The sequence below is a fragment of the Maylandia zebra genome, linkage group LG15 (assembly GCF_041146795.1).
Source record: "Maylandia zebra isolate NMK-2024a linkage group LG15, Mzebra_GT3a, whole genome shotgun sequence".
NCBI classification, from domain to species: domain Eukaryota; kingdom Metazoa; phylum Chordata; class Actinopteri; order Cichliformes; family Cichlidae; genus Maylandia; species Maylandia zebra.
In genome coordinates this window covers 13,152,017-13,177,822 of record NC_135181.1, presented here as the reverse complement: position 1 = coordinate 13,177,822, position 25,806 = coordinate 13,152,017, and the positions used below count along the sequence as shown (strand labels likewise).

Sequence of the window (25,806 nt, the reverse complement as noted above, 5' to 3'; positions counted from 1 at the left end):
CAGTGGAATGTTTTCAGAATAAACTGTGATTTTGTTATATAAATGATAACCAGCAGGTGGGCTCGCCTGTATAAAAGCAGAAGCTTTAGCATTTTGTTGGAATGAAGCATTTAGGTGTGTGTTAAGACAATGCTATAATCTTCCCAGGTATGGATGTTCCAACAAATCTACACCAATGTCCATGCAAAGCTCAGAGACACTGCAAAACCCAAGAGCTATATCTCAGACACTACAGGGCTCAATTAGAATGTTAAAGGTGAAAGTTCATGACAGTATAATTAGAAAAAGATTGAAGAAGTTTGGAAATTTGCACAGGTTGCCAGGAGATGGCCTATTTTTTAAAAGAACATAGCAGCGCGGCTTAGTTTCTAAACAAACCAGAAGACTTCAGGAAAAATGTGTTTTGGACAGATGTGACTAAACTCTCATTTGTCCAAAGGACATTGTTTCAGTGGTCAATTTTCATGAAGATTTTGCACTTGTTTTGCTTACTCAGCCGTCTTGCAGTTGCTGACTTGGCGATAAATTCCTCTGTTTACCAAAGTTGTCCACAGTCAAATGCTAAAAGTGGTTCTACAAGCTACTGAATCATAAGGTGCACTTGATTTTTTACAGGACTGAATAAATTCCTGTGACAAAATTCTTTTACCGATGTCTGCAGCCAGTCTTGACTCTGCATTTTATTAAGATTGATGCTCTCAAGTCATATCATAGCAGTCCAACTCACTTTAAACAAGCTTTGGATATCTGTTGGCAGTAATATGTTTTACCCTGTAAACGCACGCGTTGCCTGCGTTTACAGGCAACGCAACAATATATGTTGTTTTTAAAGCTTTCATTTATAAAATAATACAACTACATTTTAAAGAATCAGCCACCTAGATGAGTGTAGAAGAAAAATTTAATCTCATTAGATAGTAAATATTGTCTAGATGTATCAGACTCTCTTTTCTGATTCATATAAAATGATAACAACTCATCTGTTTAGATGATTCAATTTAAGTCTCCATATAGACAGCAATATAATTTTCACTCAACAGGACCTTCAAGAGAGATATCGTTTCGATGATTATTTGTCATCGAGTAAAGAAAAATGATTTCAAATGAACTTCAGTCTTTGGAAATATAGTAAAACTGTTATTCAGAGCTAATTCCTTTTAAAATGCTAATTAACAGTTATCCCTCAAAGCTATCCTCAGACTCACAAACAGGAGGATAATAAATACATTTTCATTGGATTTTTGCTTAGCTCCTGCTTTTTCTTGTTTTCACTGATGCAAAAGTTATCAGTAAGCTTGGTTGGTGCAATATAACCTGGAGATGTTCAGCGTGATGAATAAAACATCAATAAAAAAATCCCTCCTGAACAGTGTCTCTGTAGCTGCTGGTGATTTTTAGAAAAAGAAAATCAAGGATACTGCAAAGTAACAGACGCATGCTGACATAGGGCCTTGAATATAGTCCGGGACTTTGGTTGACTTTTTTATTTTTGCCTATACTTAAGTGAGAAGATAGATAGTACTGTGTATTTTACCTTGAACTTAAAGGAATTTTATCTAGTAAACAGTTAGATGGTGGATAAATTAATCAGTTGAGAAAAATTGATTTTGGAAAAGTGTTGATAATTGCCATTTCAATATAAAAATAACAATAATAATAAGTACACAAATCAGATAAATTGGAAGTTATAGTTATAGTATAGTTGAACTAATGTGCAAAATCATAGGCTGCATATAAAAGATAGAATGTGGCCACCATGATGAAGTGGAATAGCCTGACATTAACATAGCACTTGTTTAGTTTTACAGGCAACGCAAAGCACTTTAGACTGCATGTCACATATTATCTCTTGAGGTCAAAACCCTATGCCATGCTGTTAACATGCATTTATCTTTAATGCTCTCCAGTTTTAAAATCTGAGTCTGCAGGAACTTTTTTGCAACCTCAAGTGGCAATTAGATGAACTGTTTTTGCCATTTATGCAAAGGCTCCATCTGTGAGGTTACTGCTTGGAGAAAACAAGCAATTTAATGGTGTCACTCTGAACATAACAGAACTTGTCACTTTTTTCCGTGCATATAATTGATTGCATTTGCATATAATCCGAATAATCAATGCTGCATGTTAGCTGCAACCTGACCATGTTTTTTTTCTCTTTTTCAGACATTTCGATGGCCCATTGCCAGCAAGCTGGATGGAAATGAAATGCTAGAGATCCAAGTGTACAATTACAGCAAGGTCTTCTCCAACAGGTATGGTGCTGTTTACTAATTCAAGCCCCCCAGACAGCGCTTCAGAGTAAATTGTCTATGTTTGCCTTCCTGCCTTTCTGTTGCAACCTGTGACCACCCCAGACTGACACATGATGCATGTAGCTAACCTAATGAAGGAAACGCTTAAATTCCCCTAGGGGTTTGCTCTAAATTGACTCACCTGTATGCAACAGACTGCAAACAGCAGCCAGGGCTGAGTAAGCATCACGCCAGAAAGTGGGCAGAGGTAATGAAACAGTATTAAAGTCTTGGTAACAGGCATATTTATCATTTCACACACTCCAAACAGTCAGATCATTTTAGAAAAAACCCATCCGGTCCTGTAGCTGATGATACAACTGAAAGTTGAGTATCATTGCTTTTACAATATCCGTAGGTTTAAAGACAAGTCAGACAAATGTTTCATTTTTTTTTAATTGTGTCATAGCTAATATGTTTTTACTGACACATCCCAACCTCACGAGGTGTAATCATGTGAGAACCAACTAAAAATATTACTGTGAGGTTCATCTGACCTGAATCATGGGTGCAGCATGACACTAATAACTTATAATGCTTTGTCTACAGAGAAGAGCCTTATTTTTCTGTCACCATTTCTCGCATGTCTGAAAGAACACATTCCTATTTCATCAATCCAGCCGTCCAACTAGGCCATGTAACTGCTCTTGTACTCCTTGCACATTAGTATTTCTTACATTTCAGATATGTATTCGACCTCTTGATGCTCATACCTGTGTGATGCCTTTTGAGAGCTGCCAAAATGCATGTCACCCGAATACATCCTGTATGAACAGAAATGGAGCAGAATGTACTACTGCTCTCCTAATGTGATGTTTCTATTACGCTTCCCACATAGACAAGGTGTAGAAATCATTTGTGCAAGGCTGTTTGTGTAAATTGGCTAGTTAAGTAATATCCCTTTTCTCCTCACTTCTTCAATTTCTTGTTAATTTTTCCTTTATTTTGGTTCATTTGGATGGCGCTGTGCACTTTTTGTGTCCTGCTTGAAAAAGTGATGGACTGGTTGTACCAGGAAGCCAGTCCACCTACTGTGTCCATAACAAATCCAGTCAAATTATACCAGCTGCCCAACTTCTCACAATGGACTGATTGATGTGTCTAATATGGTTCAGACTAGAGAAAACATTGCACCACCCTCCGAGTTAATAAAGCACAGTAATGTTAACTTCCTTCTGTGTGTGCCCATAAGCATCAATACATGTGTGTAGCACCAGCTCAATAGTTAGTCTATGTAACCTAATCATGTCTGCAGTGTGCAAATTTAGCTGCATGTAAATGTGTGTAATAAAGAGCTAAATGCTGGTGACAGGTGTGCAGACACATGCTAGATCAAGTCTACATCAAGGCAGATTTGAACTGTCAGCAAGATTTCTTTATGCCATTGTGTGGAAGACTGAAGTTGAAACAAAGACAAATACATTTTTACAGGCATGCATGACAATTAGGGGTCAGTGAGTTTAGGAGGGTTTGGGCAGGGGTGGACGGTTAATTTTCCCAAATGGCAACATGAGAATCTGAAACGTTTGTGGAGGGCCGCACCAAAAAGCTGATATCAGTTCACCTCAGTATTAAATCCACAACAGTCCCAGTTTGTTTCTGTATGCGGCCCCTTGGGAACTTTATTTGCCTAATCCTGCTTTAGTGTGACTGTCCTACAATTAGCAAGTCACTACAGCTTAAGAATGCAGTCACCTTGGCTTCTCAGTCACCTTTAACGCTAGTTGTACGAAAAGACACCATAGGGAAGCAGCTGATATTTTTTAATCTTTCTGGTCATTTTTCTGTCAAAAATTAGCCTTACCAATTCAGAGTGAAAAACTGATATACATAACGTGCTAATCAAGCTAGCTACTTACGCAAAGCCACCTATTCAAAATGGTCTGTAATTATATGCTCCCTAGCAAAGATGTAAAATCTAACAGATTAAGAATTTACAGGAAAAACAGTATTAGGCTGGGCAGTAACACCAGTGTGAGTAGAACAATGTCTACATTAGCATTTTGCTAAAAGCAACACTGCACCAAAGTAGCATAGTTTTGCAGACACATGACTACTGACCATGTGATATAACTTCACCATTCTGGATGTGTGACTATTGTGAATGTGGAGTCAGGTGAATAAGGCCCTAGTCAGCAGGATTAAAGTATGATTTATTGGGTTGGGGAGCTGTAAGAGCTGTAAGAGCTGTAAGCTGTAAGCGTGGCAGTGCAGAGTGGGGAAAAATTACTTAGAAATAAGTTTGATGATAATTTGCTTGTGAACTCTAGTAGATTTTCTCTCTTTAGAGATTAGCTGACCTGTGATGCTACTTTTGCTACTTTTTGATTTAGCCAACTAAGTTAAACACTGCAAACCTATCAGTGTAGCCTATACTAAACTGATATTTTCATGCAACCTTTGAAAAACACAAAATGAGCATACTTAAATTTGTTTTTGCAAAATGCTTCACAAAAATATAATTTAGCAACACGTTATTTAAAGGTCTAATAACTTATTCAAAATTCATGACAACTTTAAATGTAAGATTTAAACTTCCAGTTTATAAAATGTCACATACTGCTTCATCTATCAGTGTCACACATTAACATTTTTCCCTCTCCTAAGGAAATTCAGCAACTGTACATTTAGCTCATGGATACATTTTGTAATAAACTACACAGAAACATTTTGTGTGTTTCCTGATGCTTGTTGAACTGTTTAAAATGTTTCATTTAAAATTATCTTGCAATTAAAAAAAAACACTACTCAATTTATGCTCACTCCTCATAGCTAAATGCTGAAGTATAGCATACATAACTTTAGGTCAGCACCATAAATGCATCACAGGGAAGAAAGGGATGCGTTGAAGGTGTAAGCAGGCTGTGGGATGCCATTATGTTTGTATTAATGAGCAACTATCTCCATGTCATCACTGGAAGAATGCCAGGTTGCAGTGCATGAAAAATTCACGCATTCAGCAACATTATGCAATAACCTGCCTATCAGATGTAATTACTCATTAACTAAAGGTGCCGGAATGCAATTCCAATTGTTGCTATCTAACTTTAATCTTTGTTAGTCACACAGGCCTAGATACTGGTTCTCAACCAGCTAGCAATCACCCATCATAGGGGAAAAATGTGCACTCCTTAACCAGCTGGCAGAAACCGCATGATTGCTTTGGTTGCTAGCAGATTGTTGTGGTTGCCCATTGTTGGTGGGCAAAGGTTCGGCTTGCCTACGAATACTCCCCAGCTACTCATCAAGCCACAGTGAAAAAAGAAAAGCGTGACAAAAAAACATAAACTGTGACAGTTTGCCTTCAAAGTAAAGGAAATCTCTCAATTGCAGTGGTAAGGTATGGCTTTTTACACTGAAAGTGAACATTTCCTGGTTCTGGTTTGCATTGCAATTTTTACGGTTTTACTACCACCTGGCAAGTAGTTAGCAAATGTTTGCCAACTACAGGCAACTTGTTAGGAATCTAAGCAATTAACAAGGCACGACTGTATATTGACTGCATATTATATATTGAATATATAATGTATTGGCTGTGTATATAGAGAGTCTTGTTTACAAAAAAGAAATATAACAAATTCATATAGGTGCAAGCATGCCATTGCTCTGACACAGCAAGATTCTCATTCTTAACACTGCATATAGAGTTATAATTTTTTCAGATGTTTTTTCCAACTATGGAAAGCTTTTTCATAACTTCAGATGGATATTAATTCTGCATCATTGATCCTTAAGCAATGAAGGCAATTTTTACAGTTGTACACAAAGCAACTGCTAGATCCATTTTAAAAAACATACATTAAATTCAATTTAAAAGCAGAATTGATGTGAGCCAGAGTTTCTCTTGGGTGGGAAAAAAACACTGTTCTATTTTAATGAAACTTTTTCATCGACTTACTTTTTCATAACAGCTCAAGCACATTTGGAGATGGTTGAGTCCAAGCAAAATGTATACTTTGCCATAAGTAGGCAGTTCTTAAATGTAAAAACTGAGTACATAAGCATAACCTGACACACATTTAAACAGGTAAATAATTCAGTGTGAGTCACAGCTTTTGTGGTTCTTGCACCTGTTCCACATGTCCACAGGCTACTTAATTACCAGGGTATTTGATCTACTTCATCACTGTTTGTACCAACACACTTTAGGGCCAGTGTGATACACCCTGCCACCACAAATGTGATCACATTACAAAAACACAAAGAAAGGGCAGTGATGTGTAGTGGCCTCTTTGCTGTAGTGACATATAGACTGTGTTTTATTTGTTTTCTCATGTGGCTGAGAGATTTGCTTTCATATTCGGCCCATCATGGGGTATACTGTGTGGGAGTTATTGAGCACTGAACAGTGACAGGTTATATGATAGCATATTCAGTGTTCTAAACCTGAGGTCGGTGGTGTCTCAGCGCGTAGATTGTAAGACTGAGATAGAAGCCACAGGCAGGATGTCTGTGGCAGACTTAACAGTAAGCAAGCGAGAACTCATAAACAGAATTCTAAAAGGTCCAGATGCACGAGGAATAACCTAAGCGACCAAGCTCAGGAACATAACAGACACCTAAACAAAGGAAAAGGGACTATGTATACGGACATAGGGGAGGACAAACAAGGAGGAAACAAAGCCAAAAGCAAGACAAAAAAAGTAATTTTTTAGGTGCTTTCAATTGATCCTTCCTGTCCAGCAACATATATAATAATGTGTATGTGTTAGTCCCCATAGGGAAATTACTCTTCTGCATTTAACCCATTCACCCAGTGAAGCAGTGGGCAGCCACCAGTGCAGCGCCCGGGGAGCAGTGTGTAGGGACGGTACCTTGCTCAAGGGTACCTCAGGGTATGTAAAATAGTATTCACTGATCAATTGAGAGTGGTTGCAAGAAGTTACTGGCAGCTGCTGTGAAATGGAATGCTAAAGCTGAAAAATGGAAACAGAAGCAATTCACCTTCAAAGTAAAACTTGTGCATTTTGAAAGGCGTCTACTTCAGCATTAAGGGACAACTTTTATTTTGAAGACAAACATTCTCCATTTGCAGTTTGCATCACACATTGTTGAGTTTGCTCCATGGTAGTTAGCTAGCAATTAAATGTAGACTAGCTGCTGTTTTTCACACAATTGTATCAATCTGCCAGCTACCAAAAAAATCAGATGGAGGAATTTTGTGCAACACTTTCCTTGTGACCAGTTTCACTCAGTGATAGCCAGTTATCTCCAGCAACCACTCTTAAACCAGTTGGCTAATATACAATTTCCCTAGTGGCCAACTGTACCGAGGGGTTGCTGATCAGCCTGTGTGACTGAGGAGTCTTCAGCTAAACAGATAAACCTGGTTTCATTTTTGCTTTTGTTTCAGTGCAAAATGAAAATTGTGTCAATAATAGGCAGATTTTGTCTATGCTCCGCACCCCCACACGCATCTTTACAAACCTTATGTTCTCTCTTTCTTCCACTTCGCCTCTCTATCCTTTGGCATAGTTTGAAATAAAACAATCAGTCAAAACAAACACATTTACATATAATTCTTTGTTTTGTCCTGCAATGGAATGTGTCTGTTACAAAGCTGTAAGAGTGCTTTATGTATATGCATCACAGCAGTAAAAGGAGCTAAACCGCAGGACCACACTCAGATTGCCATGGCATGCTGATGGGCAATAAAGCAAGACATAATAGCTTTTTCTATCATTTGCGGTTAAAAATTCTATTAAGCTCATCTGCGTGTGTGAAAAGGAGACAGGGTGTATTGATTGCATCCCCATGAATCAATAGATCATCTTTGAGCAATTCAGTGATGCATTCAGTGAATCTGCTCATATTTGTATTAGTGGCAGCAGAGTGCTTGGCAGAGACTTTCTGGCAGATCACGGGGGCCAAATCACACACTCCTGTCAGCTGTAACATTTCCATTTCACACTATCCTCCAGCTGCACTACCTGCCGCTGCAGTGGATTAGAGCATCTTTGCGAACCCTCTGTCTGCCTTGGAAAAAATATTTTACATTTCAAAGCTGAGCTCACCTCTTCACAAATACACCTGAGCCAGACATTTTGCCATAGTCACACCTTAAATTGAGAAAGAGAAGAAGAATTAATGCAAATTGAAAGGGAAGGGAGCTGAATCATGAAGCAGATGAAAGTAAATTGTTTGCAGGACTTCAATCAATAATGAATGCCACCTTTGAAGTGCTAAAAAAAAGCGAGCCAGAACATGATAGGCCTTGCTCAGTTCAATTATTCAGCACTTGCAACACGTGCTACAAGGGTTGAAAGGAAATGACAGACCATTTAAGTAGCACTGGATATACTGATCACCCCTGTCTGGTAAAGGAAACAGTGCAGTGGGTTATTAGTAATATTGCTCAGAGTCTCAGAAGTTTCTATTCATCTTCAAAAGAAAAAAAGTTTTCTGCACAAAGCCATCTATATCCACACAGACGTTTTTCTTTAGTCATGTCAGGCCTGTAGAGTTGTGCATGGAGTTATGCATTGGGGAGCCTGGCAGATACTCACTTTCACAAAGGCAGAACCTGCCAGCGCCTCGGGGGAAGCACATACTGTTTTTGGGTTTTTTTTTTAACCTGCAATTCAAAGAGAAGTCAAGTTCTGGAAGTCTAAATTTACCTCATTATTAAGTTTCGAAGCTCTGCTGACAAATGTAGCCTCACTTTCTACTGTAGTTTGAATTCATCACCACTGACTCCAGAGGAAAGACAAAGTGAAAACAGAAGGTATAGAAAGAGCGAGAGATTAATCTAAGGAAAGGGGGGAAAAAATAATAGCAGACAGATTGCTGCTTTTGTTGCAGCTCATTCATTTATTGAGATAGCATTCGGGGGGAGGGGTGGGGTGGGGGGGGGGGGGGGTATGTTGAATTGGAGGTGTCCTTGTGTACATGTGTGTGTTTGTGCGTACTGCAGTCCTTCACTCTATTCTGACTTGTCAGGTTCAGTAGTCCTGTTGGGAAGATCACATTGTTGGCTGCGATCCCTACAGATTTCCTCTGTGTGTGCATGTGTATTTGCAAGTGTGTGCATGGCAGCTGGTTAACTATTGTTTCCACGCTTTCGTTTTATGATATTGTATCTCCCTACGGGCTCATATCCAGGCTGCTGTTTGTGTGTATGCCTTTCCTTCCTTTTGATGCTCTCTTTGAATATTTATCACCCTGTATGTCACATATGCAGTAGAAATATAAGATGCAGCTTTATTTTCGGTCCGTGAGTTATCCGAGGTACGTGTTTGTGTAGCTGTAAACATTGTTTGTCACCACTGTATATGGCAGAAATGCCATATGGTTGGGCTCAATGTGGACTTCAGCACACGTTCTTCATGTGTGGCTGACTGCTCTGCAAACAACACACTTTTATGAGGGAAACTTTTTAAATTATTCAGCAGCTCTAATTGACCACCTGAATGGGCACTGTACTGAGTTTCTACCCACTGTAACATTTCATGAGGTGTCCTTGGGCAGTGGAGAAATCCATCTTATGATCTAAAGTTTGCAATAGGGAGGTACCATTATGTTGGTAATTCTTCAGGGGGTTCTGGATGGAGGCAACGCATTATATTAAAAAATGTATGGTGTATGTTTACTAAACGTTCCATAACATAAAATGAAATTCTCTCCTGAAAGCATTATGTTGATGGATCATCAGTCTGTCTGTCAATCCCATTTTTATGAACACAGTATCTCAGGAAAGCCTCGAGGTAGTTTCTCCACAGTTTGCACAAATATGAATATTTAAGCTTCAAAGCACAAGTTACTACACCAATGTCTGACGTGATAGAATATAAAATGACATTTTAAGCCCAAAATACCAACGGTAGACTTCACCGTGATGTCACACTTTCATGGACATTATTAAATGCCATAACTTAGGAACAGAAGAGGAAATGTGACCATATTTCACATTTTGTTTTTTCACTTTGTTGCCTATTCTGAAAATGTGCTGACTGTAAATCTGATTTGTGGCTAGGTTGAAGATGCATGTGCAGCCTCCACTTTTTTTTGTAGTGCCTTTATAGTAAAAATCCACATTTAATGCAATCATGGCTACAGCAATATCTTTTAGCTGTAGCTCGTTTGGACATAATTTGTAGGTAGAATAAATAGTAGATGGATAGATGTTTAATTTACAGAGTAGTTTTGACCAGTGTGGAACATTTTTGTGTTAACTGTTTGATATTAAGCATGAAAAATGTCTAAGTATTTTAAAATAGGCAGTAAAACTTAATTCCTATTGCTTATCTGCTAGGAAAATTAGTTATCACAGCAGAAGCAAAAATCATTTCACAAGATGCACTTCCAAACTAACCGGGGGGTTGGGGCACTAATTACTTCGTTTGAGATGCAGCATATGGCAGAGTGAGCTGGTGACAAAGGTAGTGAAGTACTTTTTCACTGTCTGTCACCGCAAATGTCCAACAGAAGTAGAAAGAGTGCCAAAGTGATATGGATCAAATTAGACACCTGCAGTGGCCAAAACAGCTCAGTTCACTGCTGCGTACATCCAAAAAAAGAGGAGATGTTGTGTAAAATTTAATGAAACCGCTAAGGGATTTGTTAATTATTAAAATCCCATGTATTTAATGAAATATGGAACAAGATGACAAATCAAATTTTAAACTGCGAAATGTTTTTTTAATAACAAAGACAGAGACATGTTAACATATTATAAATATATATGTAGGGGTTTTTTTTTTCCATTCAGCAATTCACAGCTTCTTTTGTCATATTTTTGTTTTCATAATGGGAGTTCACAGCTCTACACTCCTGGTGAGGTAGTTTAGCACACTTTTATAAGAAAGAAATTATGTTGTACACAATAAATTTGGCTTGGTCATTGCATTGCTTAAACAAGCAAAGCCTTAAAAAGGGGGGGGGGGGGGGGTGCAAACTTTAAAGGTTTAAACTAGGACATGTATGTTTGCATGTGTTTTTTTTTCCAAATGCAGTGATGCGAGCGCTCTATTGCAGCATGTAAAACAAAGATAAACAGATGGGCAGCAGAGGAGGAACAAAAGACAAGTGACACAATGCCATTATTGATTCTATTGATTTCTGTTTACAATGCATGGCTCTTTGTTGCTCTTTTCCTACAGACTCATTGGGACTTTCTGTATGGTGCTTCAGAAAGTGGCTGAAGAGGGACATCTAGAGCTGACTGACACACTCACTGATGATAACAACACGTCAATAAAGGTAAACTCTCACATTAGAACAATCTACAGACATAAATCAATGTGAGCCAATCAAAATATTTAGACAGCATTTTCATGTGACTGCACCATCTAATTTGAAACCTTTAATGTTGGGCCTTCTGTAGCTTTATTTCAGTTTATGTTGGGATTCATTCATAAACCCATATTTTATCGACAAGACAACACAGATAACATATCAAATGTTTAAAATAAGAAAATAACAGAAAAAAATCAAAGCTGTTTTGAAGTGATCGGCAGCAAAACATTGAGTAACAGGGCAACAAAAGGAAAAGTAAGTTCAGCTCGAGGAACATTTTGCAGCTAATTAGACAACAGGTCAGTGGCATGTTTAAGTATAAGAAAAGCATCTTGGAGAGTATCTCAGAAGTAAAGATGAACAGAGGTCCATCAATCACCAGGAAACATTAAAATCTGGTTATTTTTTCTTAATTTGGATTGAAAAAAATTGTGGATAGAAGTCGGCTTGCTCTCTAATGATCCTACTAAACCAGTGACATCTTTTTCAGTGGTAACAAGGACAGTTTTGAGAAAATAAAAAAAAGGGCTTGGATAAACGTACAACATGTTACCCAACAAGCAACAAATGGCAAAATTAGCAATTTGTTGCTGAAAGTATAGCATTTTGCCATAAAATAGGTAAATATTATTCCCACAAAGATGTTATAGATGTCTTTGCTTTATGAACTGATCACATGCCACTGTTGAGTTTACATATTGTTTAGATTTTTCCTAGTCACCAGCAGTGTTGGTCAAGTTACTTGAAAAAAGTAATCAGTAACTAATTACTGAATACTTCCCCCCAAAAATAATCCCGTTACTTTACTGATTACTTATTTTCAAAAGTAATTAATTACTTAGTTACTTAGTTACTTTTTAAAAACACGATTTACAACCTGAAGAGGTGATAAAGCGATAGATCTTTCAGCCCAATTCTACTTTTTCTACATAATCCATCATACAAAATGTAATCAAATGGAAAAGTCCCTTTTTTAACTTGTTTTATCAGTTTTAATCTTTTAACTTTATGCATCAAGCAAAAAATTTAATTATATGCAACATTCTCTGACTTGAATAAATTAGTTTAACATTTAAACCTATTTTCTGCACATTCCAGCACATAAAATAAAATATTTTTTGTGTTTACACTCAGTCTTTCAAATAGATGCAAGTAAAACACAGCAGAAAATAAATAAAGTCAAAGACTAGCGGTCCTGTTGCTCTATTTTCACCTGCAAAGCAGGAGTGGAGTAGGCGGAGGTTTACCCTGGTGCAGGTGTGCGGCAGCGGTCAGTGGAAGAATCCTTTTCTCTGTGAGTTTCCCATTACGTCGTTGCGCACTCGGTGCTTGCTTGGAAGTTTAGGGGTTTTTTTCGCTGTAAAAAGAAGTTTTCTTCCCACGCACGATGGACGCTAATGTTTTTGTCACTTTTTATGGAATCAAACTCAAAGTAAGGTCAGTACTTCCACGCTTTAAACCATAGGTGTCAAACTCTGGCCCGCGGGCCAAATTTGGCCCGCAGCCTAATTACATTTGGCCCGCAAAGCCACACCAAATTACTATTAGAGCTGGCCTACTGGTATTATACAGCTAATATATATATATAGTTTAGTATTAAGCTTTGCTTGTTCCATATTCAGTTTTTCAGCAAAACTTATTTGAGTCCATAAGAAAAGATTCATTCTTATATCTGGAGGAAGATTTCTTTTTTCAATAAATATTAACGTTAGCCCGTAACTTTGTTCCAGTTTTGAATTTTGGCCCACTGTGTATTTGAGTTTGACACCCCTGCTTTAAACGCTGCACGCTCATACTCTCTCCCACAATCGATATGTGATCCATTGTTGATCTGCACACAGCTGTTGTCACTAAGGGCGCACTCGCTTACGTCACTGTCATGAGACATTCTTGCAAAAAAATCACGGTTTTAGTAACGCAGTAACGCAGAGTTACTACGGGAAAGTAGCGTAATCTAATTACCGTTTTTGCAATAGTAATCCCTTACTTTACTCGTTACTTGAAAAAAGTAATCAGATTACAGTAATGCGTTACAAGTAACGCGTTACTGCCCATCTCTGGTCACCAGAAAGTAACACAGGCAGTAACTAACTAGGATAGGCTCCATGTTTAGCCTCACTGAAAAGATCAGCAACATTTGCTGCGAACTTTCAAATATCTTTATTTTAAATTCAAGCAGAGACTCCAAAGTGCCCAAAATGTGTCAAAATGAGTCTAATCTAAAATAGACTTATTGAATATCAGAGTCATGAAAACATGCCTTTACTCCATGGTTACATTACCTTTAGTTAGGTAGTTGAAAGAACCTGATGAACACAGCAGAGGTTAAAACTGAGCCTAAATCGAACTTCTAGTTTTGTAAATTATACAACTTACCATACGGCATTAGAATTGAAAGGGATTGTATTAGCTTCCAAAATGCATTCACAAGCAAATAGGGGACCATTAAATGGAGAAATCAATCTTGAATTCCACCTGCACTGCTGACAATAAGCAATGTAACAGTCATCACTTGGCCTATAAAGGCACAAGCATTAAGGACCCTCACATCAACGAGGATCTGATGGAAATACAAGCGTGTCGTAGCAACATCAGCACATTTGCATTTAACATGAATCCAGATATTTACTATTGATTGGAAATTTTATTTAAAACTGCTCAACCGAGAGCAGTTCAGTGGTGAGGTTGAGAGTGAGGCTGATTTAGCAGCGAATGCATAATGTAAGAGTGAATATGTATATGGAAATGAGGGCAGCACAATTGAGTGTGTGAGAGAGAAGCCAACCATATGAGCTTTCAAACCACCCCAGTGTGCAGAATGGTGTTCCTGGAACCGGGAGCACTGATGTGATGCTTCTGAGATGATGACACGCAGCATGGGAGAGCTTCAGGGTTTACACACATTGCACACATTGATGCACATATCCACAGACATATGTGCAAGTCGCTTCCCATGAAAACAGGAGAATTGTATCACTGTGCATCCCTGTACCAAAAAACTGGTAAAACTAAGCCAGACATAACCTGAGAGCAACACTTTTACTTACAATCCTGCACTGGTGTGGTTGCCATAGAAACAAATCGAACTCCTCGCGGACCACAGCTATCGCCTTGTGAGGATATAAGGAAGAGCTGGCGACACAGAGAGAAATGGAGGAGAAAGGAGCCGAGAGCCCCATGTACATTTTTTTCCTCATCCATCTTTGTCAGTGGAATAAATTGGCTGCTCTGTAAAAAAGATCAGGTCGTTGTCAGGAGGCTAAAACTTGTCCAAGCAAGACTCCCAAGAAGGCACTAAAGACACACTAAAGTGTCACCCATGTTTCTGACCTGGATTAAACAAGCAGTTAGTGTCAGTCTGACTTCCCCCAACAAATACCAAGCAGAAGACATCATTTATTGTCCTGTCAAGTTTGTTTCTACTATCAAGAGCTTTTTCTACACAATTAAACTGATATAGACATGCCAAGACTATGTATTACTGTGTTGTCTATTGTTTTGTTGTTGTTGTTGTTGTTTATTTCAGTGAACTACAAGCTCAGTTTGACTTGTGTGTTGGTTGTAACATATAAAGACTCACTCATGGCTCAGTGGTTGGTGCACCCTGTCAGTCAAAGCTGCCTCACAACTAATAATGACATATATAAATGAGTGTGTTAAATTTGCTAATGGGTCCAAAATCTGTTTGTTTGTTTGTTTTAAAGACAGTTTCTGCTTCAGAGTTGTGGATTTAAATACAGGAGTTGAAAGGGACTCACTCCGTTTATTGACATTCTCAAGTTGGCATAAATGCAGTCTTCTGACACTTTAGCACACATCTTAAGCTAACATGTTGGTCTTGGAAAACTGTACAATCCCAGCTTAAGTTTTTTAATTCATGTGGTAGTTGACGCTGTAGGCATTCTTCCTGTGCCGAAGAATATGTTAGATTAAAATAACTTTACAGCATCTGCAGGTAACTTGCTGTTTCTCAAGCTTTAACAGCATACAGTGATATGATATTGATGGCTGGATACACTGCCATTCTAGCAAATAAAAATTATATATGTAGCAAGGGCAAAATGTCTTTTGACTGTTTCTCAGTTAGAGGTATCACAAGTGATTATATCTGATTTTGACAAAGGCATAATTAAGTCCCTACAACAGCTGAGAGAAGACTGAGATTTCCTTAGCAAATGAAGTCTCATATCAGAGGAAACAAAGACGCATTTAAAAGATACTATAAAAATGTCAATCTGTGGAGAACAGTAGAGTTTATAGTAGAAGTATAAGTTTCTGGAGAGGACACTGTTTAAAGATGTTTTAAACTTTATTTTGGGGAAAAGTTAAAAAAAAGTGTTTTTCAGACCTAACTTCTAACCATTAAAACTGAAGAGAGATTTTAGATATTAGATAATGCTTCAAATTAAATGACCAGATTAAGTACTTGAAGTCATTTAAAGATAAGCTGTACGTCTTTGCTTCTGAAAGATTTACTATGATTTTATCCAAATACTTTGAAGCTTCGTAACGCCGTTTCAAGTAAGCTCATTTTCATTCATTCACTATTTCATTTCCAGACCAATGTTACCATAGAGATCAGGTACCAGCCGATGGATGGCATGGTTGGAGTGTGGAGTGACGGGGACTTCTTGGATGTTCCTGACGACCGTGATGGGACGTTTTCCTTTGAAACAGATAGCTTGCTGTCAGGACAAAGCCACGGGTCAGGGACGTCCCCTGGACGATCTTTACATGGATCCATACCAACCTTCAGAAAGTAAGTCAAACATAAAACCATCTCTACATTAGAACATAGCACATTACAAATCAACTACTCTTAATTTGCCTTTCAAGATTAATGTGTTGGCTTCCCAAACAAGATATATTGTTTTAATTACATGATTCACTTTTTAAGAAGTCAGTTCCAGTAACAGCACTACTGACTCACACGTGGGTGAGAATTACTGACTAGTTCATGCAACATCTGTTATGATTACAGAGAGAAATAAACAGGAAGTCTGTTTTTTAATAAAGACTTTATTGTTCCACAAACGAGCTGTTATAAGTGATCAGTTGATCATCAGTCTATGGTGTAGACTTGACTATTGTTATTGTTTTTGCAAAGTTTCAATGAAATAAGCAAAGTATTCGAGGCAGAACTAGCAGCTTAACCCCTCGGGACAGTTACATAACTGTAAAGCCAAAAGGAACAACCTTTGGTCCCGTGTAGAAAAGACATAAATTTACTCAATTTAATACCAGAGCAGTGAAGAACAACAGTTGCTGGATTCTTTAGATTCTCAGTAGTGCTAGGCAGCTCTTTTTAACATAAATGACCTAATTGCTGTCCAGAGACTCCAGACTGAAAGACGTTAGAAGTTGTTTTGCATATTTGGCACAGAGTAAAGCTTTGTAGCTCTATAAGAAGTTTGCAGTGTCGGATAAACGGTAATGCGGTAAAAATGCAGTAGGTTATGAACGAGAAGCCAACATGGAAGCTAGAAGTATCTTTTATTGAGTGTTTTAGTTGAATTGTTATAGTTCCTCCTACATAACTGCAATATCTCTTGTTAAATTACCATCTTCTACTGGTGTTATATGTCATGCCCCATTTCCTGTCTTCCTCTTCACTGTCTGATAACAGACAAAAGTAATCTTAAGACACCAGGCAAGAAGTGTTTAATTTCATTGATTACACAAGAGTAGAGTGCAGCGTCCACTATATGGGAAAATGTATGAGTATCATGAAGTTGAATCTCCACATATTGCTGTTGTATAATAGTAATAGTTATGTTGGGTCACAGGATCCATGTGTATACAAACGTTTCCATTTTTTTAATCCATGCTGGCATCTTTTTTCTGAAAACCGTTTGCTTACCTGACACACACACACACACACTGAAAATGTATGTATGCCTGTTTTAAGAAAAAATATAAAGATCCTCATCTACTGTATAAGCAGAATCAATAATGTCATTCCTAACAATATAATCAATTCCTATAGACAAGTAAACGCAAGCCATACAACATCAGATATATTTAGCATAGAAAGCTCTAAGAGCATGTTCTGCCAAGGCTTTTTCTCTTTTGTCATCCTCTTCCTCTGCAGTTCTACTGTTGCGTTTTCGCTGAATAGCATGTGAAATAATCTGTGGGTTGTATTGATTTCCACTGAAACTATCAACACAGCCAAACCCCTAAACCCATCTTTGTGCTGTGTATTGAATGGGCATGTATAAAAAGTTTGTGTGTAGCTTGCTGTTGTGCTCAAGTATTTGTCTGTTAATACTGAACACCTACGTTTACATTGTGTTACAGTATCAAATTCCTTGGAAACAGGGTTTCCAGCCTGAGGACAATGAGAAGAGTTAGATAGAAGTTATAGAGCATCCCATGAGTGTTACATAAGAAAGGAAGACTTTGGATATTGCTCAGAAAACAGAAATGAAAATACTGCTGTAGAAAAATAGTGTAAAAGAATTTAGTAGAAGCGGGAAGAAATTTGTGATCAAATTGTTTTTTTGCTACACACGCTTCAGGTGAACCGGCCTTCTTGTTTCGTTGCTGAGGTTGCTACAAGCTGTCAGTCAGACTAGGGCTGCTCAATTAATCGAATTTTAATCACGATTACGATCTGGGCTTTCAACGATCATTAAAAATGACTGAGCCGATTATTAGCCCCTCCCTCATTTATCCGCGACACCTTAAAGGCCGGTCCGTGAAAATATTGTTGGGCATAAACCGGTCCGTGGCGCAAAAAAGGGTGGAGACCGCTGATTAAGAGGACCCGAGGGAAGCTCAGAAAGCTAAGCAGAAGTTATTTGGAGAGTGACTGCCGTTGGTTGAAAAGAGTTAAAAAAAAAAAAAAACTTCAGTGGTGTTGCACACTATTTTATATTATTTTTTTAAAGTCATTGTTAACCCTTTAAAGCCGGTCAGAGCAGCACGCTCCGTTTTGCGTAACTATTTTTAAATCCCTGTAGAACCTGAACCGTGTAAGCTAGCGCAATAATTTGTTTTGCATATGAAACCGGAGGAGTTGTACTTACATCTGATGCCATCAGCTTGTCCTCAGTCACGGTTTCGTTCCACATATAGCTTTGCAAAAACTGCATAAAAAGCGCTTGCAGGAACAAAAGCATAATATTCCAGAAACAGGCTTTGCCGTTCCTATCAGCTGTTCGTAACACTTCCCACAGTAAAATGATGCACATGCTGTTTTCTTTGCAAATTTGCATCATAGGATTGTTTTTTGTTTTTCCTGCAGTATATAAAAATTGCTGTATCTCCAAAATAAAACTATGAAGACACTCAAAATAAATTTCCTGTTGTTGTAAACTATTTTTTGCAACTTTATTGTATTTAAAGTTTTGAGGGATAAACCTCTTAAATTTCTCCAAGTAGAAATATATGTAAACAAAACAAAAACGATTTTCAATTTTTTTTGTAGTTTATTGCACTTTTTTGCAATTTATGTAATTACTATGCACTTAATGCATACATATTATTAAAATATGGGCTATAACAGTTGTATTGATGTATAGCAACTTGAAATGCTCCCACAAATGGCACTACAGCATGTAAAAAAAATAAATAAAAATAATATAAGCTCTGGTGGACTTGGTTCTATAGTAGGTCTTAAAGGGTTAAATAAATATCGTCAAATAATCGTGATCTCAATTTCAGTGAAAATAATCGTGATTATCATTTTTGCCATAATCGAGCAGCCCTAAGTCAGACCTTGTAACGAGGTGTCGAAAGGCATTTTGTCTTGGGGGGAGAAAAGGTGAATGAGTTCCTGAGAAAGCCCAGACAAAAAGTTCAGCTCTAAACTGCTGCAAAATAGTGTGGCAGGATTGTAGGAGGATTTTTAATAGCCGTGCCACTTCTCATCCAATCCTATTAGTTCCTGAGTTACCGGCTGCTAAGTTTCTCTATGGTTGAGATGTTTTCAGAATTAAAATTCCCAAAGATATTTCACTGTGTCTTGAATTCTGATGCTCCAAAGCCGCTGTTAATTGTCCTTACTGTGGTAATGAAGTGTGGATGTGCAGGAGATGATAACCTGGAATGAGCCTCTCATTCCTGGAGAGTGGAGGGGGATTAGGAGGAGGAGATGGAGAATGTCATTAGCAGTTAAGCTTTAACAATGATCCTCGATTTTTATTTTTATTTTTTTAAGTTTTTAAGTTTATAGCTCTATGTTTGTCATTTTTAATCAGGGGTTGCAACTCCTGTTGAGGACTAGCGTGGACCAGGTCATGGTGGAGAGTGGACCATAGTAACTTTAACCCATTTTAGGGCAAATATTTCACATCTCACACACCTCAGTAATTGTTAGTTGTCCTTCCCAGGTATTAATTATTAGCATTTCCGAACTTAAAAGGATTTTTATTAGCTGCTGCTAGATTGAGACTTTAAATGCAGCACATTCTAATGTGAGTTACATTTAAAAAGCAGGAATTCAGTTTCCTGTTCTGAGCTTAATTGTGGAAGAACAAACATGATCCTGCACAGCGCTCAACCCACTGGTGCCTATTTCTGTTATATCAGCTGTAGCCTAAAGGTCATGTGTGCCTCGTACACGGGGGTTGGTGTTCAGTGGGGATGGAATTTCATCTTTACATCTTTCCAGCACTTCTGTAAATGACAAATTGGATAGTGAAGGTATATGACTTCCTCTTCGTCCCCTTAAGTTGGTACAGTACTGCTGCCACCTCTTCCTATCTCTCTGCAAAGTCTCTGGGCCTGCAGGGTGATTTATGGCAGCACCCATAAAGCACTGCATGCTATCTGCAACACAACAATAAGCCAGCTTTTTAGGGGTTTTGTTATTTCTAAAAGTAAATCAAGTTCTCTGAGTTTCATTTAAGCAAATGTGTTGTTTAGAGCACGAGTAAGGAGCAGAGCAGATTTTAGGATAGATTTGATTCTCCAGCTGTCTCCACAATACACATGAGGTTTACTTTGTTATCTGTAACTTGACCAAACACCTTGTGATTAGTAAAAGAACTACAAATTGCATGCTGGTTGGCTTGATCAGTGGAGTAACTTTATTAAGAGATTGTGAATAACTTTTTTTTCCCTCTGCTTTGTTTTGACTTGTTTTATACTTTTTCTTCGGGCGCCAGAAACTACGTTGTGGTATTTAGATAAATATATGTACTACATGTTGTTTAGTTAAGGTAAGGAAAAGATTGTGATTTTGGTTAAAATGTGCCTTATAAGTCTGAATATTAAAAAAGTAAAACTGACCCAGTGCATGTGAGAGTAGGAATCCTTGAAATGCATCCATGTGAAAGTTATGGAATAAGTGACCAGTGTCACTGCTGCCTCAACGCAGTGCATGAGGCACAGATCACAAAAAATACCATGAGAAAATAAACTAAAATAAAATGAGATCTACATCTACAGACATCAAAACCTGGAAATAAAAGACCAGAACCCTAGTGCATAGGGCTAACAGAGTGTTTTCTTTCTGTTGAAATAATGTTGAAATTCATAGATTTATTGGTATTGCCCCACAGAAGCAAATAGCTGTAAATTTTCATTGTGTTTATCCTGGTAGTTTGAATATGCATGCACCATTTGCACAACATCACCCTCCTGTCTTCATTCCCACTGCAGCAAAAGGTAATTTGTTCAAGCAAGCGTTAATTTACTTGTGTTTTATTATTATTATCTGGTCTACTTGGTTTATTTTCACCAGTGTAAATTGCAGCATCCTTAAAGACAGCCGTGTTGTCACACAGCTGTGATCTATCCTCATACTGTGTGCCAGTGTTGTGTGATCTCCTATCTCACTGGTCGCTGTGTCTTTAGGTCTGCTCACAACATCACTGACTCCCTGAGGAAACATTCATTAGAGCAGACATGTCTGCTAATACAAAAATCTGGTCTTCAGTATGCATATAATCATCGTATTCTGCCTTCTTTATTTGTGTAGGAACCTAAAAGGAGTGCTTGCATTGGTCCTGTTGATTGATCAGGCTTTTTCTAAGTCGTGATTAGATGTATAACTAACTGCCATCTCCCTAATTCTCACCTGATTGTAGTTACACTAGTACAGCATACCCAACTGCACTTTCCGCTCTTGTGTTGCACAATAATCGATGAATGCTCTATTAATAACAAGGTGAATTATTAAGTCTACTTATAGGTCTTAATCTTTATCAATTTCAGGATAAGTTTTACTTACATAACCTTCCTGTTGTATCCTGGTCAATTATAAAAAAAATCTAAAAGCTATGAAACAAAGAGCATGATTTAATAAGAGCACAAAATAAATTTAGGCAACACCTACAAATAGATGAAGTTATTTTCTCTGTGGCTGTGCTCCATCACAACACAAATGGCTGGCATCAGTCAGGACATCCCTGGAGAACTGAGGCACTTAGCTAATCTAACTGCATGCAACACTGTCAGGGCTATTTACTTCTTTTATTGTTTCAATTAGGCACACACGGACACAGAGAGTGCCCCTTTTGTTTTCAGTCATTTGAAGCGACTACCTCTATTAATGAAATGGAAATTTAAATGGGAAAGTGAATGAACAAGGGAATTATTACAAGGGGGAAAATGACGCTTCATGATTTAGCACTTTTTTTTAAGTACATTTATAATATCAGTCTTTGACCAAGTAACAAGGCAGACAGAGTGAAATCCCTGTGGTTGTTTTTGTAAAAGCATTTCCCCAACAAGTGCAATTTCACAATCTTGCTTTAAACACAATGTTTCATACAGCATCAAATAAGATTTGAGCTCCAAGATGATGACAGCATAAAAGGAATAAAAATGCTATTGATATATTGTTGCCCGCGGCCTCTAAGCATGCTGCAGTGTCTTTAATCTTAGTGTTATTGATACCAGATTGTTTTTAAAACTGACAAACGAGTTTGGGTCTTTTTGGCCTCCTTCTTTAGTAAAGTCCCTGGGAGGGAATTTGCAAAGTGTAGCATGAGGGGGTGGGGGGGGAGGGGGGTTAAAGAATCTGTTGATTTTAAACAGCTAGAGGTGTTATTATTCTTTTGTTTATTTATAAAGTCTTTCTAGTTTGATTTTTTTCTTTAGTTGGCTGCACTCTATATATGACACATTAGATCACAGATGTGAAGAAAGGACTGGACTGTCAGCCTCCTGAACAATTTATTCTGCCTCTACCTCACAGTCAGCCCTCACAAACAACCCTTTATTCTGACAATGTATTTCAAAATGAGCGATAGCAGAAAAGTGTATATTTAGAGATTTATGTTCTAGACTCACAGTCATTTCTGTTAATTATTATGTGGTCTGTGCTGCTAAAAATAAAGTGTAAAACATTTTTCTTGTGATCCCAGCCATTTAAAACACACGTGTTGGTTACAGCAACTTTACTGTATTTTTACCTCAAACTAACATGGCATTTCTGACTTATTTTAGGTGTTAGATACTGCCAGATGCACTGTTCTGGCACACACACACTGTAAACTTGCGATTGTACACTGTTGTCAGCAAAAACCTTCAGATCAATGAATGAGAACACTGCCGCCACACTGCAATCACAGATAAAGTTGCCAAAGTCCCACTTTGTTAAAAGATTAGTGACGAGCAGTGTTGGGTAAGTTACTTTAAAATAGTAACTTAGTTACATTACTAGTTACCTCTCTCAAAAGTAACTCAGTTACTTCAAGTTACTCGTTACTTTCAAAGTAACTAGTTACTAGGGAAAGTAACTTTGGTTTTACTCAGAATTCTCTTGTTAATGTGTTGCTTCCATAACTTTGCCAGTCTTCTAGCTTGCTTACTTGCCACAAGTGCACTGTGCCACCTACCAATAGAAAGGATATGATAACGTGCATATTTCCACGAGAGAAATCCCACGCCTGGACCGTCATTGACTGCTGCCATGATTCTAGCCTACGTCACAGAGTCATGTGCGCCTTTTACATCCAACACAAAAACTGCAGTCGTGGTGCTTTCGATTGTACTCAGAACTCAGAAATTCTGCCTTCTGAATAGGAAGATGTAGGTAACACCAGACTGCAGATGAGCTGCATACAGGGCTGGACTGGGAAAGAAAATTGGCCCGGGCATTTTGACTAGAAACTGGCCCACCATTATAGGAAAAATCATAAAGCCTTTGAATGAAAACAAACACTGTTGTGACAGTGATGTACACTGTTTTGATGGTATATATGCATCAATCTATCAATCGTTTGTTGTAAGATTCAGATAATTATTTTTTAAAAGCTAGACATTTTAAATGAGAATAAGAAAGAAAAGTATTTCTTTGTGCCCCCCATTCCCTGTTAATGCCCTACATGCCCCCTTGGCCACACTTTGCTAGATCCGCACCTGCACAGTTACCAGCTGTCAGCTACCTAAAAAAGGATTGTGGGGTTATTTGTCTCTCAGAAACAGTTCATAACTTCCCTTCAACTCATTCATGTCACCTAAAAGGTAAACCTGTTTCTCCATCACCTGCTCAGCTCTGATGATCCAGTAAGGACATCTCCTGGTTTCATCTTCATGTTTCCCTCTCACCAGATAACCAAACCATATCATGACCAGCAGCTTTTTTTTTACAGCTGTGGCTCCAGCAAACATCAGCTGATACTAGAAATTAATATTAAATAAATTCTAACAACAGCTGATCAAGCTTAAACGCGCTGCTGTTGTTTAGCGCGACATCCGCTGGTTTCCTCTTTCGGCGCAAAGTGAGCGATAAACAAACAAGAGAGCCGATCAGCTGATCATTGATCAGTTTCATGATTGAAGTAGAAACAGGAGAGGGAGGGGGGAGAATGAGAGAAGAAGAGGCAGCTGTGCAGCAAAGACACAGAATAACTCCAGCTTTGTGTCTTTTTCATTGTAGCTGAATTACGGGACAAACTGTTCCTTTTCACCTCAATAAGAAACGCGTAATATTTTCTCTGAATACCAGGCGGGACGGTTGGCAACTCTAATAACTTATGAACAAAATAAGGTTCAACATCATTAACTTCATAGCACCCACCCAGCTGTATAGAAACTCCGTCATGCTAGCTAGCACGCAGTACGGAAAAAGTCAGAATAACGAAAATAAACTCCACCTAAACTTGGTTCATATCTGACCCAGAGAGACTGCAGGTCATAACTTCTTACCTGAAGTTCAGTTCACACTTGGACCGGCGGCCGCCTCGGGTCTCTTTTCCTTCTGCGTCCCTTTTCCTTCATCCACCTGCTGCCTCCACCACTTGCTAATGTTACTGAATCTGTGGAAACTCCGCGATGCCACCACACGAAGTAACGAGTAACGACCCTATCTAAATCCCAGTAACGAGTAACGCGTTCCTGATTTTGGCATAATAACTAGTTACCGTGCTCGTTACCACAATAATAACGTAGTTACTGTAACGCGTTACTTAATAACGCGTTAGTCCCAACACTGGTGACGAGCGATATAAAAATCCAGAGGCTGGTTTGTCTTATCTATCAAATTAAATGTAAACTGTAACTTATCAGTTGAGGAACCTTGCAAAGAAAGTTACCACATAAAAATGAGAAATATTAAGGAAAACATCTTGTAATATTCTCCTGTATCAGTCTGGGGTTCAAATATTGCATTTTCAAGTCAAAGAGTAACTTTAATGCAATGTTTTAACTGAATTATGTTTTTTTTCTCTTCACCCTTTCACTTGTGTGTCCCTAAATTGCAGCCGTTGTAATTTAAATCTTTGGCATTACTTGTTTCTTTTCATGCACTGATATCCTCTCGAGGGATTGCAGCTCTCATCTCTGCTGTTTTGTTTTGCTGTGCTTTGCACTGGCTCTTATCTTCAGCCTCTGTGATAGCGCTGGTGTGTAAATTTGAACTTTTTTTGTCTCCCGATGCTGTCTTTTTGTTTTCTTTTTTTGTTCAAAGCCCTGATGAAGGAGCAGATTACAATGATGACATAAAGACATCCCAGTTTTTTGTTGTTGTTTTTTTTTATTGCATGTGTTTAATCCAGACAGGAGTTGTAACGTTGTACGCCATAAAGAAGCTAAGGTTGCCATTATTATTTTTTAAATTACTTTAGACATAAAAAGAACCAAAATCCACTCTAGAATCAGCAGGTAAGGCAGACAAAAGTCAAACTTAAGTCAAACTGAAAGATGGCGCAAAGTGTATTCAGTGTTATGGGAGGTTGTCCAGCAGTGGTCCAGCAAAACTCACGTAATGACAAAGAGATAAAGGGACAATTCTCCTCATTCAGCTAGCCGATACAGGAAGTGACCAGGAAAATTAAACTAAGAAACACAAGAAGAGAACTAAAGAACAATGTGGCAGACCACCACA

The 25,806-nt window shown here is 38.1% G+C and overlaps 1 protein-coding gene across 7 annotated transcripts in view; it reads left to right on the top strand.

Annotated features, from left to right (window-relative positions):
• Positions 1-25,806, top strand: part of otofa (otoferlin a) — an 88,430-nt gene that overhangs the window by 22,182 nt on the left and 40,442 nt on the right. For all 7 annotated transcript variants that reach the window (XM_076873930.1, XM_076873933.1, XM_076873931.1 and 4 more), the window contains exons 3-5: positions 2,164-2,252; positions 11,390-11,489; positions 16,085-16,284. In XM_076873930.1, the coding sequence (XP_076730045.1) occupies positions 2,164-2,252; positions 11,390-11,489; positions 16,085-16,284 (389 nt within the window). The remainder of the gene's footprint in view (positions 1-2,163; positions 2,253-11,389; positions 11,490-16,084; positions 16,285-25,806) is intronic.